Source organism: Carcharodon carcharias, chromosome 9 (genome assembly GCF_017639515.1).
Source record: "Carcharodon carcharias isolate sCarCar2 chromosome 9, sCarCar2.pri, whole genome shotgun sequence".
NCBI classification, from domain to species: domain Eukaryota; kingdom Metazoa; phylum Chordata; class Chondrichthyes; order Lamniformes; family Lamnidae; genus Carcharodon; species Carcharodon carcharias.
The window spans coordinates 55019378-55038712 of record NC_054475.1 but is presented as its reverse complement, the minus strand read 5'-3'; the positions used below and the strand labels follow the sequence as shown (position 1 = coordinate 55038712).

At 40.9% G+C, this 19335-nt stretch overlaps 1 protein-coding gene across 2 annotated transcripts in view; it reads left to right on the top strand.

Moving 5' to 3' along the window:
- Nucleotides 1-19335, top strand: part of LOC121281934 (AT-rich interactive domain-containing protein 2-like) — a 298430-nt gene that overhangs the window by 223337 nt on the left and 55758 nt on the right. Inside the window, exons 9-12 of one of the 2 annotated variants that reach the window (XM_041195162.1) lie at nt 4397-4487; nt 6011-6220; nt 7257-7421; nt 13349-13418. In XM_041195162.1, coding sequence (XP_041051096.1) covers nt 4397-4487; nt 6011-6220; nt 7257-7421; nt 13349-13418 — 536 coding nt within the window. Of the gene's footprint in view, nt 1-4390; nt 4488-6010; nt 6221-7256; nt 7422-13348; nt 13419-19335 lie in introns of both variants that reach the window. The other variant, XM_041195161.1, reaches the window with a different exon arrangement.

Sequence of the window (19335 nt, the reverse complement as noted above, 5' to 3'; positions counted from 1 at the left end):
AGAGGCAAGGTATTAGCATGGATAGAAGATTGGCTGTCTGGCAGGAGGCAGAGAGTGGGAATAAGGGGGTCCTTCTCAGGATGGCGGCCAGTGACTAGTGGAGTTCCGCAGGGGTCTGTGTTTGGACCACAACTTTTCACTTTATACATTAATGTTCTAGATGAAGGAACTGACGGCATCCTGGCTAAGTTTGCAGATGATACAAAGATAGGTGGGGGGACAGGTAGTATTGACGAGTTGGGGAAGCTGCAGAAGAATTTGGACAGGTTAGGAGAATGGGCAAAGAAGTGGCAGATGGAATGTAACGTGGGGAAATGTGAGGTCATGCCCTTTGGTAGGAAGAATAGAGGCATGGACTAGTTTCTAAATGGGGAGAGAATTCAGAAATTTGGAGTGCAAAGGGACTTGGGAGTCCTAGTCCAGGATTCTCTTTAGGTTAACTTGCAGGTTGAGTCGGTAGTTAGGAAGGCAAATGCAATGTTGGCATTTATTTCGAGAGGACTAGAATATAAAAAGCAAGGATGTGCTGCTGAGGCTTTATAAGGCTCTGGTCAGACCACATTTAGAATATTGTGAGCAATTTTGGGCCCCATATCTCAGGAAGGATGTGCTGGCCCTGGAGAGGGTCCAGAGGAGGTTCACGAGAATGATCCCAGGAATAAAAGGCTTAACATATGAGGAACGTTTGAGGACTCTGGGTCTATACTGATGAGGGGGGATCTGATTGAAACTTACAGAATACTGAAAGGCCTGGATAGAGTGGACATGAGGAAGATGGTTCCATTAGTAGGAGAGACTAGGACCTGAGGGCACAGCCTCAGAGTAAAGGGAAGACCTTTTAGAACAGAGTTGAGGAGAAACTTCTTTAGCCAGAGAGTGGTGAATCTATGGAATTCATTGCCACAGAAGGCTGTGGAGGCCAGGTCATTGAGTGTATTTAAGACCAAGATAGATAGGTTCTTGATTGGTAAGGGGACCAAAAGTTACGGGGAGAAGGCGGGAGAATGGGATTGAGAAACTTATCAGCCATGATTGAATGGCGGAACAGACTCGATGGGCCGATTGGCCTAATTTCTGCTCCTATGTCTTATGGTCTTATTTGTTTGAGTTCCTAATCCAAATTTTTTAAAATGGTCTTTAATTACCTATTTGCATTATTGACTGCTCAACATTTTGAATATAGCCAATTGACAGCCAGATTTCACCTATAAATGTTGGGGAGTGGAGAGAGGAGCAAAGATTGTTTAAATGTTTTGGCTAGGCTAGAGTGCAGAGTTGTGTACATCGGCTATTTTTCTTTGATTAAAAAAAACTTCTAGTTATACATACGTCATTTATTTAACTAAAATACTCCTGTTTTGCATTTCTAAATAATTTGAACTAGGACGAATTTCAGATAATTTACGTCAGGATGTGGCTGCTTAGGCTAATTTAGCATATAAGGGGTTAAACTTCAAAAAGTGCAAGCTTGTGAAGAAATGAGCTCTAATTGATTCTGTGAAAAAATGGTGCTTTCCTTATACCATGTCAGCTTGAAACAATGGTGATTTCATGTGCTCCTGCAAACAGTCACATATGATGGGTTGGATTGGCTTCATTCATGTAAGCTCAGCAAGTGGAAGCAGCTGTCAGGTAAGTCACACCTAGGAATATTGTAGCCAGTGTGATTGTAGCTCAACTGGCTAATCCCTGGATGCACAGAAGCATTGGGGATCAATTCTTTGGCTTCCTGGTATACTCGTAAAGGACAGCCTGCAAAAGTCAGGTGTGGAAGATAGACGTACTAAATAATAACCTTCCCTTTGGTTTAACTATAACTAATTCCAGCAATTTGCCAGTTAATAAGTAGATTTAATCTGCTGATGGAGATTGTGCGATGTAATCTGCTTTCTTGCAGGAACTTGTGAAATAGATGGATGTCCTTTGGATACTTTACTCTTTTTATTTAGAATCTGTGCATAAAAAAAACATAGTTTGTTCGTTTATTCTTGGCTTTGTTTCCCTAGATGGTTCCTAAACCCCTTCCTTTCAAAGATGGAAATTCATTTGTGGGCACATAAGTTGTATCCAGTCCCACACATAGGGGTTTGATTTATTATGCCCTAAGTCATGCTATTCACATGGTTAACATATGTTGTTTTTCATATTGACTGAGATTGCCAGTGGATGTTTTAAGTATTGACATAGTAAATAGTAAAGTTTTTTCTTTACTTTCTGTAACTATGGCAGCACTCCAATCAAATTGGCACAGCTGCTGAAATTATTATAATGAATAGAACATATTATATTGCTATTATACTCCAAGTCACATTTTGTTTGCAAAGTGTGCATGCACACAAGATACTGATTGTCATTGACCTCAACCTTCAGGAAAGCTTAAGTGTGTGCTCGTGGCTGAGCGTGGTCAAAGATCAAATGACTGGAAGGATAAAGATTTCCAATGAGGGTACTTAGGTACCACTGAGAAGATGAAAGTTCCAGCAATAACTCACCTTCTGGTTGTTTGAAAGATTAAAATACAGTATTTGAACTTGAGAGGCTTAATAAAAGGAACAAGAACCTCCCATCTCATTTAGAAAAGGATCTTGAGGGAGGTTAATAGATAAACATATATGCTTCATGAGAAGAAAAGGGGAGAAAGGTCACCAAAAGAAAGGAAATGCAAAACTGCTGGCTTTTAGGCTACTCTTTGCATTTCAAAAGGTGAAAACCTTATTCGTTCATTGTTCGGAAGAAAATGGGGAAGGTGGAGAAGCAAAAGGTGAGAGGAAAGAAACTGTCCAGATCCATATTGAAAAAGCTGCCTCTCAGATGTAACATGCTATTTGGTTCTGATTTGAAATTCTTTATTTATCATAATTGGTTAATGTCTCAAACAAAACACATGGCATGACATTGCTGAAGCCTGGTGTATCACAATTGGCTTCAGCTAACAGACGACTAGACTGGCAAAACGCTATAGAGAGACCCAACTTGCAACCATTTGGTATTCAAGGTCATAGTCTGTTTTGAAAATCTAATGTTACCTCATCTAATAAATGCTCAGTAAATTGTTGGAATTTTTGCTCTGCTATTTAAATTATAATTAGAGCCAGAATTTTAATGGCACGTAAGGAGGCCATTCGGCCTATCGTGTCTGCACCGGCTCTCCAATTGAGCATTATGACCTAGTGCCATTGCCCTGCCTTTTCCCCGTACTCCTGCACATTGTTTTATTCAAATAATTGTCTAATGCCCCCCTGAATGCCATGATTGAACCTGCTTCCACTACACTTCCAGGCAGTGCATTCCAGACCCGAATCACTCGTGAAAAAGTTTTTTCTCACGTCACATTTGCTTCTTTGCAAGTCACTTTAAATCTGTGCCCTCTTGTTCTTGATCCTTTTACAAGCGGTAACAGCTTCTCCCTATCTACCCTGTCCAGCCCCCACAAGATTTTGAACATCTCTATCAAACCTCCTCTTAGCTGCCTTCTCACCAAGGAGAACAGTGCGAACTTCTGCAATCTATCATTGTAGCTGAAGTTTCTCGTCTCTAGCATCTTTCTTGTAATTCCCTTCTGCACTGTATCCAATGTGTTCACATCTTTCCTATAGTGCCAAGAACTGTACACAATACTCCAGCTGAAGTCTAACGAGTGTCTTATATAAATTCAGCACAACCTCCCTGTTCTTGTACTCTATGCCCCTATTAATAAAACCCAGGATGCTAAATGCTTTTGACTGCTCTCTCACCTGTCCTGCCACTTTCAAAGATCTATGCACATATACACCCAGGTCTTTCTGCTCCTGCATCCCCTTCAAACTTTCACCCATATTTTACATTATCTGTCCATGTTCTTCCTACCAAAATGCATCACCTCTCACTTCTCTGCATTGAACTTTGTTACCATATTTTTGAAATGTGGTATGCTGTTCGATCAAACTGTTTTTATAATTCCCTGCCCAAAAAGTAAGCGATAGAAATCCAATCCATGTTGAAAGCTGTGTTCCTAACTGGAGATCTAAAGTAAGGGATCGAGGAAGTTCCTATAATTCCATAAAACACGAGTAAGTTGCGTTCTACTACAGCCTGTCAAGTGTACATGAAGCCCTAGCTTCAAAAAGGGTTTCCACTGTATCAGTGACTTCCTGCTTTTTTATACTTTGTCTTTGACGGTCTTGAGGAAAATTACCAGTCGCACTGCAATTGAGGGAGCTTTATGTTGTAGACTGCAGTCCACTAGGGCTTACTTCAACTGCTGAAATAATTCCCTTACCCAATTATTCATCCTGTTCCATTTGCATGGGTTGAATTCAAGTAAGCCACATGATTTACATTTAACATCCTCAAGATGACTTATTCAGAACAACCCTGCTTGCAGAGCTCTTAAGTTTACTTTTCTTTTCAGCTGCAGTTGGATCCCATCGACTTCCAAAGTACCCAGGTGATTTTTCACACCATTACAAAATGCCTTTACTCTACAGACAAATGGTTTCGAATTCGAGGTAAGTCTGTCTCTCTGCGGATTGATAAGTACAGTCTTGTTAGTTGATGTGGCACATTTGTTGAATGGAGCTTGTATCTTTTTAAGTGAATGCTTTATTCAGTTGCTAAACTATTTTTGTGGCAGTACACCTCGTCATGCTGGAAAGTTTGTTGTACCACCGATAAGTTGATGACCCTTTTTTTTAAACACTCCTGGTCCGATAAAGCAACTCTCAAGAGCCTTGTTTGCTTTTCAACAATTGCCTTTAAAGTCATTTAATATGTGTTATGGTGATATTAAAAGAGGCTGTTAAGTGTTTCATTGCTTGGTCTGACAGGTTGGATAAAGGGTCAGGAATGCATGGAGCCTTTTTGTTCTGTGTCTCAGTGCTGCCCTTGAGATGTTTGGAAGCACAAGAATGAGTGTTGTTGCCTGTACGCTTGCAGATCTCCCTTAATCACACGGGGTTCATGAGAGAAATATATGCTGCTACAGCGGTGGTGCGTTTATGCTGCTATGCTTTTCCTAGTTTATAGAGTTTACTTTGAAGAAGGAATCTCGTCTTTTTGCACAACATCACTATTCAAATAAATTTTAATCAGACTCTATATTGAGTACAGACATTTGCAACCACAGATATAGATCTCTAACGCCCAAAGGACTGCAGACTACATTATTGGCCCTGTAGAAAATGAGTACGTTGCTGTCAGTGCTGCAATTCCGGAAAGTTGGGATTCAGACCTGCTGGTTTCCCAAATACTCAAGCTCAGGGAGATCTGGCAAATGGAACTTGAATGAGGCAAAATTAATTTAAAAGTAGAACAAAGAAAATGATAAGAATTAGAATTTAAACTGTTGAAAATGGGAAAGTTAGGCTTTTTCCTATTGATATAATTGCTTCTTTTTAAGGCTTGCATTAGAATTGACTCTACCATTAATATTTGTGGGATTAACTGGGGGGTAGTTGTCAAGTTGAGTAATCAAGTGCATGAATGTGGGTGGTTGCTTAAACCTTGCCAAATCAGCTGAAAGATGAAGTAGTGAGGTGTGTATGTATGCACACATGGGCCATTAGGCAGGAAACCTGAGTAAACTGCTTTTGTGAGAAATAATATGACCAGTTACAATATTTATTCCCCAACCAACATTGATTGATACGCTTGAATTAAACCTATATATAAATAATTTAAAGTACTTCGGTCAGGGAGCATGTGTGGAGAGAGAAACAGAGTTAATGTTTCAGGTTTGGGTCTGGCAAAAGGTCACAAATCTGAAATATCAATTCTGTTTCTCTCTCCACAGATGTTGCCTGACCTGCTGAATGTTTCCAGCGTTTTCTATGAATATTTCAGACTTCCAGCATCTGCAGTGTTTTTATTTTTATTAATTTATTTCAGCATCTTGAGTTTGCAGTAGGGCAACTGTGTTTTGTTTTAAGTGTATAATTCATGGTTTTACCCCTTATCTCGTCCTTTTATTTCTGTGAAGTGAAGCTGTTTCCAAGTTCTGCATTAAAAAGGTTAACTTTTTTCTTGATCCTAGGAATGGAAATCTTGGCTAACCTCTGTAAAATTGAGGAGAATGTAGATATTATCTGTGAGTGTGTGGAACAGGAATCTTATCGAGAGATTGTGAACCATTTGTCTCTCCAAGATATTTTGCTGTTACTGGCCAGCCTGGAAGCTCTGTATATGCTGTCGAGCCTGGGAGAGGTGACCTGCACCAAGATCATCAAAGTGGAGAGAAGCATCGGTGAGTTAGGATTTTTGGATGTTGGCTGATGCTTGCTTTTCCTTTTCAGAGAATGTCACTTGGATTTGGGTAAGTAGGGATGCTTTTTATAAAAGTATCAATAAAAGCATTTTATCCCTGTGTAATTATCCTATTGCTAAGTAGCCCATGTTGTGCTGCTGACTTTATCTCCATACTAGTGTCATTGTTTCAGAAGCTGTAGATTCTTTCATGACCCCCTTTAAGACCAATGTTTCCATTAGGAAACATTCCATTTTGAAATCTGGACCAGTAGATTTTGTATTGTATTATGATACAAAATTTGTGCAGAAATGAATTTCAATTAATGACAAGATACAGGAAGGGCATGGAGAAGTTTTAAAACCAGCAGATAAAGAAAAATGGCAATAATGGAAGTGAAGAAAAAGGCAATAAGAAAATAAAAGCATAAGGAAAATTGTGTTCAAATAGCTACAAACGTCAGTGCTTTATTTTTGTTAACACGCTACAGGCGCTGGCCCAATTGTCGTGTGTGAATGACCAGGAAGAATATTTTTTGCTGAATTTTTAAAAATCCGGATGATCATCATTTCCTAATTGCCATGTATGATTTATGTCCGAAAAACTGTTTAAAAAGATTTTAATTGGATTGTAGTACAATCCAAACCAAGTCCTACTTTATGCCGAAGGGTAAAGTGTAAGGGACACAGCATCATTTTGTAATGAATTGTGAAAATTGTCTTAAATATCATCACCTGGAATTTCCACAGAGTTCCCCTAATCGCCTGTTATAACTTTGTCAGAAACTCCAGGGTAAGGTGCAGAGAGCTAAAACTGCTTACACAGTCTCTTTCAGACTTCTGCTGAATATATGGCAGGAGATCAGCAGAATACTGCTCAAATTCTCTCCCCATCTGTTTGCTGTATTTGTTGGTCTCAATAGTCTACCTATACTGAGAGCACTTAATGATTGCAGCAGTAATGGTATTAGATGAGTTATAAGAGGTACATAACTAGTTTGATTTAAGACATAATGTGTCTATTTTTTAATTTTCAGATCAGCTTGTTTGCCTAGTGTCTGTGGACATGCAAAACTTTCCTCCCGATGCACTAGCAGCAGTCAAGTTAGTAGAACAGCAGAGCACTCTTCAACAGCCTACACCAGAGACGAGTCGGTCAGTCACAACAGAGAATGTTTCAAACCAGAGCACACCTGTAACAGGTATAGTATTCAATTCAACCCCATCATAATCTCTTGCCAAAGTGCATTGAATTGATCTGGGTGAATTTTGTAAGATGAAGAACGAGTGCAACCCTCTCATACTTATTATCATGATTTAATCCTCTAGCCTGGTGCATCTGGACACCCATTTCTGATCACCCTGTGCTTTGTCTGAATCTAGTCAAGAATGACAGAATTTTAACAGCACAGAAGGAGGCCATTCGGCCCATCGTGTCTGCACCAGCTCTCCAAATGAGCATTATGACTTAGTGCCATTGCCCTGCCTTTTCCCCATATCCCCTTGCACATTGTTTCTATTCAAATAATCACCTAATGTCCTCTTAAAAACCTCGATTGAACCTGCCTCCATCACACTTCTAGACAGTGCGTTCCAGACCCGAACCATTCATCGTGTGAAAAAGTTTTTCCTCGCATCACATTTGCTTCTTTTGCAAATGCTTTAAATCTTGGTCGTGATCCTTTTATGAGTGGGAACAGCTTCTCCCTATTTTCTCTGTCCATCCCCCTCATGATTTTGAACATTTCTATAAAATCTCCTGTAAGCCACCTTCTCTCCAAGGAGAACAGTCCCAACCTCTCCAATCCATCTTCCTAACTGAAGTTTCTCATCTCTGGAACCATTCTTGTAAACCTCTTCTGCACTCTCTCCGATGTGTTCACATCCTTCCTATAATGTGGCGCCCAGAAGTGTATACAAAACTCCAGCTGAGGTCTAACGAGTGTCTTATATAAATTCAGCATAACCTCCCTGTTCTTGTACTCTATGCTCCTATTAATAAAACTCAGGATACTATATGCTTTATTAACTGCTCTCTCCACCTGCCCTGCCACCTTCAATGATCTGTGTGCATATACACCCAGGTCATTCTGCTCCTGCATCCCCTTCAAAATTTCACCTCTAATTTTATATCGTCTGTCCCTATTATTCCTACCAAAATGCATTACCTCACTCTTCTCTGCATTGAATCTCATCTGCCACCTATCTGCCTACTCCACCAACTTGTCTATGTCCCTTTGAAGTTCTACACCATCCTCCTAGGAGTTTACAACACTCCCAAGCTTCATATCATCCACAAACTTTGAAGTTGTCCCCTGTTCACCAAGATCTGGATCATTAATATTTATCAGGAAAAGCAAGGGCCCCAATACCGACCTCAGGGGAACTCCACTACAAACCTTCCTCCAGCCCGAAAAATATCCATTGACCATTACTCTCTGCTTTCTATTTTTCAGCCAATTTTGTATCCATGTTGCTACTGTCCCTTTTATTCCATGAGCAATAACTTTTCTCTCAAGCCTGTTGTGTGGCACTATATTAAATGCCTTTGAAGGTCCATGTACACCATATCAACAGCATTATCCTCATCGACCTTTTCTGTTACCTCTTCAAAAAAACTCAGTTAAGCATGATTCCCCCTTTAGAAACACATGCTGGCTCTTTCTTATCAGCCCATATTTTTCTATGTGACTACTAATTCTATTCCAAATAATTGTTTCTAGAATCCTGCTCACCACGGAAGTTAAACTGACTGGTCTGTAATTGCTGGGCTTATCCTTACAACCTTTTTTGAACAAGGGTGTAATGTTTGCACTTCTCCAGTCCTCTGGCACCTCCCCTGAGCTTAGAGGAGACTGAAAGATTATAGCTAGCGCCTCTGCAATTTCCACTCCTTTTCTTCAATATCCTTGGTGGCATCTCGTTTGGTCCCGGTGCTTTGTCAACTTTTAAATACTAACAGTCTATTCAACACTTCCTCCTTATAAATTTTGAACCCTTCTAGTGACAGTTTCCTCGTCTGCCACCATGGCCTGGGTAGCATCTACCTCCTTGGTAAAGACGGATGCAAAGTATTCATTTAATACCTCAGCCATGGCCCCCTCGTCCATGTGTAAATTCTCTTTTAGGTCCCTACTTCTCTTTTTACCACTGTTTCACTATTTATATGCCTATAGAAGATTTTGGGATTCCCCTTAATGTTGGCTGCCAGTCTTTTCTCACAATCACTCTTTGCTTCTCTAATATGCTTTTTCACCTCCTCTCTGAACCTTCTGTATTCTTCTTGGTTCTCAGTTGTATTTTCTACCTGACACCTGTCATAAGCACACTTTTTTTCTTTTTTAATCTTAATTTCTATCGCCTTTTTCATCTAGGGAACTCTTGGTTGTTTGCCCTACCTTTCCCTTTCGATGGAATATACCTTGACTGTACCCGAACCAATTCTTTTTTGAAGGTAGCCCATTGTTCAGTTACAGTTTTTCCCACCAATCTTTTGTTCCAGTCTATCTGGCCCAGCTCTGTTCCTGCCCTATCGAAGGCAGCACCCGTTTAGTTAATTATTCTTACTCTGGATTGCCTGTCGTCCTTGTCTATCATCACCCTAAAGCATACAATACAATGATCACTGTCTTCTAAACGTTTCCCCACTGGCATTTGATCTACTTGGCCCATCTCATTTCCAAGAACCAAGTCCAACAGTGCATCTTTTCTTGTTGGATTGGATACATACTGCTGTAGAAAATTTTCCTGAACACAATCTAGGAACTTCTGCCCCTGTCTACCCTTTACACTACCACTGTCCTAGTCTACATTCGGGTAATTAAAGTCACCCATTATAACAAGTCCATAATGCTTGCATCTCTCTGTAATTTCCCTGCAGGTTTGTTCTTCTATGTTCTTCTCACTAGTTGGGGGTCTATAGACTACACCAAGCAATGTAATTGCACCCTTTATGTCCCTTAGCTCCAGCCAAATATTTAACACCCAGTTCTGCCCTTTTGAGCTTGAGCCAGGTCGCCACAACATCATATTTCCACATGGCAACCTGCACCAGTAACTCCCCAATCTTCTTATTTACTATACTGTGTGCATTCACATACATACATAGTAACCCTGATTTAGATTTTTTCTTTCTCCCTCGCCCAGACTTCACCTATAAACATACTATACTCTATACTAGTATTATCTGTCCCTCCCAGTATTTTGTGCACCATGGTACTCCTCTCATATTTTTTCATGGTTCCCACACCTCTGCTGAGTTAGTTTAATGTCCCCCCAACAACACTAGCAAAATGCCCCACAAGGAACTCAGTCCCAGCTCTGTTTAGGAGCAACCTGTCCGGCTTGTACAGTTGCCATCTCTCCCAGGGCCACTCCCAGTATCTCAGGGATCTAAAGCCCTCCCTCCTACACCATCTTTGCAGCTACATATTCATCTGCCTTATCCTCCTATTTCTATACTCACTGGCACGTGGTACTAGGAGTAATCCGGAGATCACTACATTTGAGGTCCTGCTTGCTAATTTTCTACCTAGCTTCCTAAATTCTGATTGCAGGATCACATCCTTCTTCCTGCATAAGTCATTGGTACCAATGTGGACCCCCGACTTCTGGCTGTTCACCCTCCCCCAGAAGAATGTCCTGCAGCCGCTCTATGACATCCTTGACTCTGGCACCAGGGAGGCAACATACCATCCTGGAGTCACGTCTACGGCCACAGAAACTCCTGCCTGCTCCCCTAACCAATAAATCCCCTATCACTATTGCTCTTTCTTTTTTCTTCCTCACCACCTGTACAGCCGAGCTGCTTGTAATGCCATAAACTTGGCTCTGACTGCACTCCCCTGAAGAACCAGTGCCTTCATCAGCTTCCAAAACGGAAAACCGATTTGTGAGCAGGCCTCCAGAGGACTCCTGCACCACCTGCCTACTTCTATTAGACTGCCTGGTGGTTACCCATTCCCCCTCTGTCTCCAGGCCCTTAAGCTGCGGTGTGACCACCTCTCTGAATGTGCTATCCACATAGCTGTCAGCCTTGCGGATGTGCCACAGTGACTTCAACCGCCACTCAAGCTCTGAAACCCGGAGCATACGTTTCTGCAGCTGGCAGCACTTCCTTCACATGTGGTCGTCTAGGACACCAGTAGCGTCCATGACTTTGCACGTATTACAGGACATGCATTCCACTTGACTGAGCTGCCCTGCCATGTCTTAACTCTACTTCCCTTAGGTTAACTTTATTCTACTTAAATAAAAATAACTGGAATTAACCATGTGTCTTGTTTAGACATTGTATGAGGTGATATATCATTGGCTGATCTGAACCAATACCATAGCTGGGTAGCTATAGTTGACCCCAGCACTCCCTAGCTTAGGCAGAAGAAATTGACTTGAGTTCCAACTTCAATCATTATCAAATGATGATCTGAAAGTGCTATTTTATTCAAGTTAGATGTTTACCCTATAATCCCATATATCCACCAACTCTTATATTTTCTGAAACTTGTGCTTTGTTCCCTTGTTCTTTCTGTACAGTGAACTCCTTGGACTCCTTTTATTAATTGGTTATCGATTTTTTTTTTAGCTACTGAATCCTGTCTCTTGCTTCCAGATAAGTCCTTTCTTTCTGAATTGAATAGTGTTCTTAATTCTTATCAATCATTGCCTATCTGGAATCATTTTTCGTATTTCTTCTGGTTTTCAATGTCACTTTTTGGAGATTAGCAAACAAGAGGATGTAATGTTCTAAGCACATTATTATCATTGTTTCCATTTAGAGCTAATTCAGGCTTTTACCATGGATGGGCGTTATTTTCTTTGTCATTTTTTCCCTTAAATTGCAAAACTAAACTGCCAGATGTTCCAAGTCTGAAAATCTTATTACAGGTTTTTAATACTTGCATTTAGCCAACATTTTTCGATAATACAGCAGTGGTTTTAATTGAAATTCTAATGTTCAATCAGCTAACTAAATCAGAATTGGTACTATTAGTATTATCTCTTGGTGGTGAATGCTGTTTCCTTTGAGTACTATAATGTGACTGACAATGTGATGTCATGCTGTCACATTTTACTGTTCTAGTCTGATGGCATAGGCTCAGTGTTTTGGTTATACTTAACACACTTATGCATATAATTATGCTGTGGGATTAAATATGTACATTTGTGAATGCAGGAGAGTTGAATTCTGCGATGTGGGAAGGGTTAATTTTGCACTTGGTTTTAGTGATAGGCGAATAGTGATGGAAGAGCAGTTGAAAATTTACTGCGACAGCTGGTAGTTGCTTACTTAACAATGGGAAATTGTCACTGGTGTCATCCAAGTAAGGAGTGTACAGTGGGCATTCCAAATTTACCTGCTGGTTGGTTGCTGTTTTGTGAATATATTTGAACTAATTACAAATGAGCAGGTAGAGAATACCGCAATGAGCAAGTAGCACCTTAAAATAAGGCAACAAATTTCCATGAGTAACATCAGTTTGCCTCCAGTTGATCTTGAGGTGATCATTAAATCGTCTCAGGGATTAATTGAACAAGTGGAAAATCAGGTTTCTGCTCTGGTCTAAGTGGACTTTGCAGCCTTCAAGGGACAAGCCACTTGCATCTACTGTGCCAACAGAAAACTTTCTTCAAACTAGTCCCTTTAAGCATTTTAAGAATTAACTGGCAGAGTGAAATGCTCTCTTGCTGATATAACACTGTGCATGTTGTTACAAAATAACACATCTTCCCAGTTACTGTGAGCAATACCATGGAAGTTGCCCTAGTGAAGAAGTAATTCCAGTCTTATCCATTCTTGCAAGCAATTTTTTTTATTAGAATGTTTTATATAGAATGTATATACTGTACCCAAAGTAATGTCTTCCTTATACAAATACGCCTATTAATTGACAATTACTTTATTAGATGTAGTTACTACAGAAGTATAATAATGTGAATTTTACATGAGTCTAGAGTAATGTTACCTTTTTGCTTACTACTTAAAGCACGAGGAACTAGGAAACAATTTATTGATTTCAATCGAAAGTTATCAAATCCAACTTCTTTCTGCTAATCACAGATGTCTTACTATTCCAGTTAACTTTGCCTGACGGTCATTATATTTCCTTTTCTCATTTGATTTCCATAGCAATGAGGCCTCTTGGAGTCCCTTCTGCCAGCCTGTTGGAAGCAGACAGTGAGACGTTTACATGCCAGTGGTAAGTGATCTTTTTGTGAGTCAATTCAAAATCTTTTCTTTGTTTTCTCCTGTGAAAAATTTGTTATTTTCCACACAATCTTCCTGTCATTCTTCACATGAAATGCTTAATAAAAGCACTACATGGTTTATGCAGAATTGTAAAAGGAATTCATTGCATGAGAAGTGCTTTGAGATGAGATAATGCAATATATAAACAGAAGTCATTTTAAAATCAATGTACAGCTCACATTCCTTGGTGTTCTTGCTTTTGGAGTCCAATACCTGATACACAAAACTGCAAATTGTAGGTTCATTAGTGCAGAATCACTAGGCAGTCCATGTCCATATGCAGCAAGACCTGGACAACATTCATGCTTGGGCCGATAAGTGACAAGTTACTCGTGCCACACGAGTGCCAGGCAATGACCATCTCCAACAAGAGAGAATGCAGCTCCCTCCCTTTGACATTCAATGGCATTACCATCCCTGAATCCCCCACAATCAACATCCTGGAGGCTACCAGTGACCATAAACTGAACAAGACCAGCCATATAAATATTATGGCTACAACAACAGGTCAGAGGCTAGAAATCCTGCAGTGAGTAACTCACCTCCTGACTCCCCAAAGCCTGTCCACCATCTACAAGGCACAAGTCAGGAGCGTGATGGAATACTCTCCATTTCCTGGATGAGTGCAGCTCCAACAACGCTCAAGAAGACTGACACCATCTAGCACAAAGCAGCCTGCTTGATTGGAACCCATCCACCACCTTAAACATTTACTGCCTCCACCATAGATGCCCAGTGGCAACAATGTCTACAATCTAAAGGAAGCACTGGGGTAACTCACTAAGACTCCTTCAACAGCACCTTCCAACCCCATGACCTCTACCACCTAGAAGGACAAGGGAAGCAGATGCATGGGAGCACCACCACCTGCAAGTTCTCCTCCAAGCCACACAGCATCCTGACTTGGGACTACATTGCTATTCCTTCACTATCATTGGGTCCTTTCCTAGCAGCACTGTGGACTGCAGCGGTTCAAGAAGGCAGCACACCACTACCTCCTAAAGGCCAATTAGGGTTGGCAGTAAATGCTGGCCTAGCCGACGACACCCACATCCTGTGAAAGAATAATAAAAAATGTGTAGATTTAGCTTCAGCTTGGTAGTACTCTTGCCACTGCGTCAGAAGGTTGTGCATTCAAGTTCTATTCTCAAGACTTCAGTGTATTTAATTTAGGCCAGCACTTCAGTGCAGTACTGAGGGAGTGCTGCACTGTCAGAGGTGCTGTTTTTTGGGTGAGACTTCAATCCATTAAAAAGAATCTCAAACATTACACAAAAAGAGATTATCAGGTCATTTATCTCAGTGCTGTTTGTAGGACCTTGTTGTGTACATGTAGACTATTATTTCTTACATTACAGCAGTGACCACTCTTAAAGTACTTAGTTGGCCATGAAGCACTTTGAGACATCATAAGGTCATGAAAGCCTCCAAGTATGCCATCCATCTTTCTATGAACTGCCCATTTTTCATAAGCCGAGCAAGTAGTTTTGCCATAAAAAGCTCTGCTGTGTTCAAAATACAAAAATCAGGAGTTTTTTTTAATGCTGTATTTAATGTTCCCTTGAAAATTTAGTTCTTATGCATGGCCAGTTTTATCAGTGCATGGTCCCTTTAAGTTTTTTTGCACAGGCACGCATGAGGCCTGCATGCTACCTTCCAAGCTGCTGTATGGCTGCGCACCTGCACAGCTTAGTGGGAACATTGGTCGTATGCTCTTTTATCTTTCATGTTATTCTGATACCGTAAAGCGATTGCCCCTCGTAATAAAAGACTTATCCATCTTGCATCTCACTAATTTGTTTCCGTCCCTTTGTTGACTCTCTTGTTACACTATAGTTCCGTGGCACCTCCAATGCCTCAACTGACCGACACAGCTGAGCCTAATCCTGCCCTCACCTGATGTCTGTATATGATGTCCAAACCAGTAATATTAGTAGGGCTACAGGTAGCAATCTTGGAGAGGCTGTTTATTTGCATATCTTTGTTAACCTACATGGTCTAAAGCTAAAGAAGCCTGAAAGGATGTACTGATTGGGTTTGATGAAGTAGGCTGGGAAGAGGCTTGTGTAAGCATTAACAACGTCATGGCCCATTTGGACCAAATAGATGTGTATGTGCTGTAAATTCTATGTAATTCTATGATTACAGCACAAAAGGAGGTTATTTGACCTGTTGTGTCCATGCCAGTTCATTCCTAGAGCAGTCGCAAATTAATCCCACTGTCATGCACAATTTCCATAGCCTTGCATTGCTGCCTTTCTTCCACATTTATCTGATTATCTCCTAAAATGAAATGGTTTCTATACCAACCATTCCTTCTGGCCACAATTTTAAATTAATGTTCACTCATTAATGACTCCCCATCCAACAGAAATGGCCTTTAAGCCTGACATAACTTAGAAACCTCTATAAATCTCTTTTTTTAAAACATTTTTATTTAGGTCTCTTCTCATAACTATTATTTCCTATCTCTAATATCATCCTGTGAATCTGCACCATTCACTTTGTCCTTTTGTGAAAAGGTTATGTCCTTTCTTAAAAAAAAAAATGCATGTCAGCTGAACTTTTCAAGTGAGAATCAGGTCAAATATAATAAGTTGAGAATTAGAAGCAGGAGTAATCCCTTCTCGAGTCTGCTCCACCATTCGATAAGACCATGGCTGATCTGATTGTGGCCTCAACTCCACTTTCCTGTCCACCTCCCAAAAACTATCATTCCCTTGTCTATCAAAAATCTGTAACACTCAGTCTTGAATATATTCAGTGGCCCAGCCTGCACTCAGGGGAAGAAAATTCCACAGACTAACGAACCTCTGAAAGAAAAAAAATTTCTCTTTATCTCACTCTTAAATGGATGACCCCTAATTTTAAAACTGTGTCCCCTAGCTCTATACTCACCCACAAGACGAAACATCCTTTCAGCATCCACCCTGTTAAGTCCCCTCAGGATCTTATATATTTCAATAAGATCACTTCTCATGCTCCTAAACTCCAATGGACATAGGCCCAACCTGCTCAATCTTTCCTCATAAGATTAATCCATTATCAGAGGAATCAAATGAGTGAACCTTCTATGATGTAATTATATCCTTTCTTAAGTAAGGAGATCAAAACTCTACTCAGTACTCCAGATGCGGACTAACTAAGGCCCTCTATAATGGCAGCAATTCTTCCATACTTGTATACTTGATCCCCTTGCAATAAACGGCAACATTCCATTTGCCTTCCTAATCAATATGAACCTGAGGGCTGACAAGGCTCCGGGTCCAGATGGACTTCATCCTAGGTTCTTAAAAGAGGTGGCTAATGAGGTAGCAGATGCATTGGTGTTAATTTTCCAAAATCCCCTAGATTCATTCTGGCAAGGTTCATCAGACTGGAAAGTAGCAAATGTAGCCCCGCTATTCAAGAAGGGAGGGAGGCAGGAAACCTAGAGGCCAGTAAGCCTGACACATGTCGTGGGGAAGGTATTAGAGTCTATCATTAAAGAGATGGGCCCCTCGAAAAACTCAAGATAATTGGGAAGAGTCAGCATAGTTTTGTGAAAGGGAAATCATGTTTAACCAATGTATTAGAGTCCTTTGAAGGAGCAACATATGCTGTAGAGAAAGGGGAGCCTGTAGACGTGTACTGTACTTGGATTTCCAGAAGGCATTTGATAAGGTGCCATGTCAAAGGTTATTGTGAAAAATAAAAGCTCATGCTGTAGGGGGTAACATATTAGCCTGGATAGAGGATTAGCTGGCTGACAGAAAGCAGAGGGTATGCATTAATGGGTCTTTGTCTGATTGGCAGGATGTGACTAGTGGAATCCTGCAGGGTTCTATGCTGGGGCCTCAACTTTTTTACAATATAGATCAATAACTTAGATGTGGGGAGCGAAGGCAGGGTAGCAAAATTTGCAGACAGCACAAAGGTAGTTAGGAAAGTGTGTTGTGAAGAAGACATGAGTTTGCAGATGGATATAGATAAGTTGAGTGAGTGGGCAAAAACCTAGCAAATGGAGTATAATGTGGGAAAATGTGAAGTTGTTCACTTTGGCAGGAAGAATAGAAAAGCAGGGTATTACTTAAACAGAGAACGATCACAGAATCCCGAGGTGCAGAGGGATCTAGTTGTTCTCGTGCATGGGTTGGAAAAGATTAGTACGTAATTAGAAAGGCTAATGGATGCTATCCTTTATTACAAGAGGAATTGAACATAAAAGTAAGGATGTTATGCTTTAATTGTATGGGGCATTGGTGAGACTGCACCTCGAATACTGTGTACAGTTTTGGTCTCCTTATTTAAGGAAGGATGTAAACGTGTTGGAGGTAGTTCAGAGGAGATGTACTAGATTGATACCTGGAATAAGCAGTTGTTTTATGAGGAAAGGTTGGACTGACTGGGCTTGCTTCCACTAGAGTTTAGAAGAGCAAGGGGTGGCTTGAATGAAGTCTATAAGATCCTGAATAGTTATGAGAAGGTGGACGTGGAAAAGATGTTTCCTCTTGTGGGTGAGTCTAGAACTAGAGGGCACTGTTTTAAAATTAGGGTTTGCCTAACAGAAATGAGAATTTTTTTCTCTTGTGCAATTTTGGAGTTCTGTCTCAGAAAGCAGTGGAAGTGGGGTCACTGAATATTTTTAAGGCAGAGGTAGGTAGATTCTTGTTAAACAAGGGAATCAAAGGTCATCGGGGATAGATGGGAACCTAGGACTCGAAACAAACAGATCAGCCATGAACTTATTGAATAGCAGAGCAGGCTCAAGGGGCCGAATGGCCTATTTCTCCTATTTTGTATGTTTGTATGATTTGCTGCACTAGCAGTCAAATTTTTGTGATCCATTTACCAGGACACCCAGATCCCTCTGTACCGTAGAGTTCTGCAGAGTCTCTCCAATTAAACAATATATCATTTTTCTATTTTCCTGCCAGAGAACAAATTCACATTTTCCCACATTATACTCCATCTGCCAAATTTTTGCGCACTCACTTAACCTATCTAAACCCCTTTGTAGACTCTTTATGCCCATATACCCTGTGTTCTTATTTTGTATGGTAACCTTTGACGTGACACCTTATCGAATGTCCTTTGGGAACCCAAGAAAGTGAAGAGTAAAAGAGGGGTAGGCGGTGGCATAGTGGTTTTGGCACTGGACTGATAAACCAGAGACCCAGGGTAATGTACTGGGGACTCAGGTTCGAATCCCACCACGGCAGATGGTGGAAAACCCAACTAGTTCACTAATCTGCTGAGCTCACCTGGTCTGGCCTACATGTGACTCCAGATCCACAGTAATGTGTTTGACTCTTAAATGCCCTCTGAAATGGCCTAGCAAGTCACGCAGTTGTATCAAACTCCTAAAAAGTCAATACAAAGGAATGCATCGACCAAGGCACTGGAAACGACAACCCAGCCCTGTTGACCCTCCTCTATGTTGAACACTACTTGGAGGAAGCACTGACAAGAGTGCAGAATGTACTCATCACCAAGAGAGGCTTGGTAGCACCACCACAGACCGAGCTGCTAGACCGGGTCTGCGGCAGGTGATGAGGGAACCAACAAAAAGAAAAAACATACTTGACCTCATCCACACCAACCTGCCTGTCACTGATGCATCTGTCCATGACAGTATCGGTAGGAGTGACCACCACACATTCCTTGTCTTCACACCATCATGTTGTGTGGCACTACCACCATGCTAAATGGGATAAGATTTCAAACAGGTCCAGCAACTCAAAACTGGGCATCCAGCAGTGGATCGTCAGCAGCAGCAGAATTGTACTGAACCACAATCAGTAACCGCATGGCATGGTTCCCCACTGTGCCATTACCTCCAAGTTAAGGGATCAACCCTAGTTCAATAAAGAGTGCAGGAGGGCTTG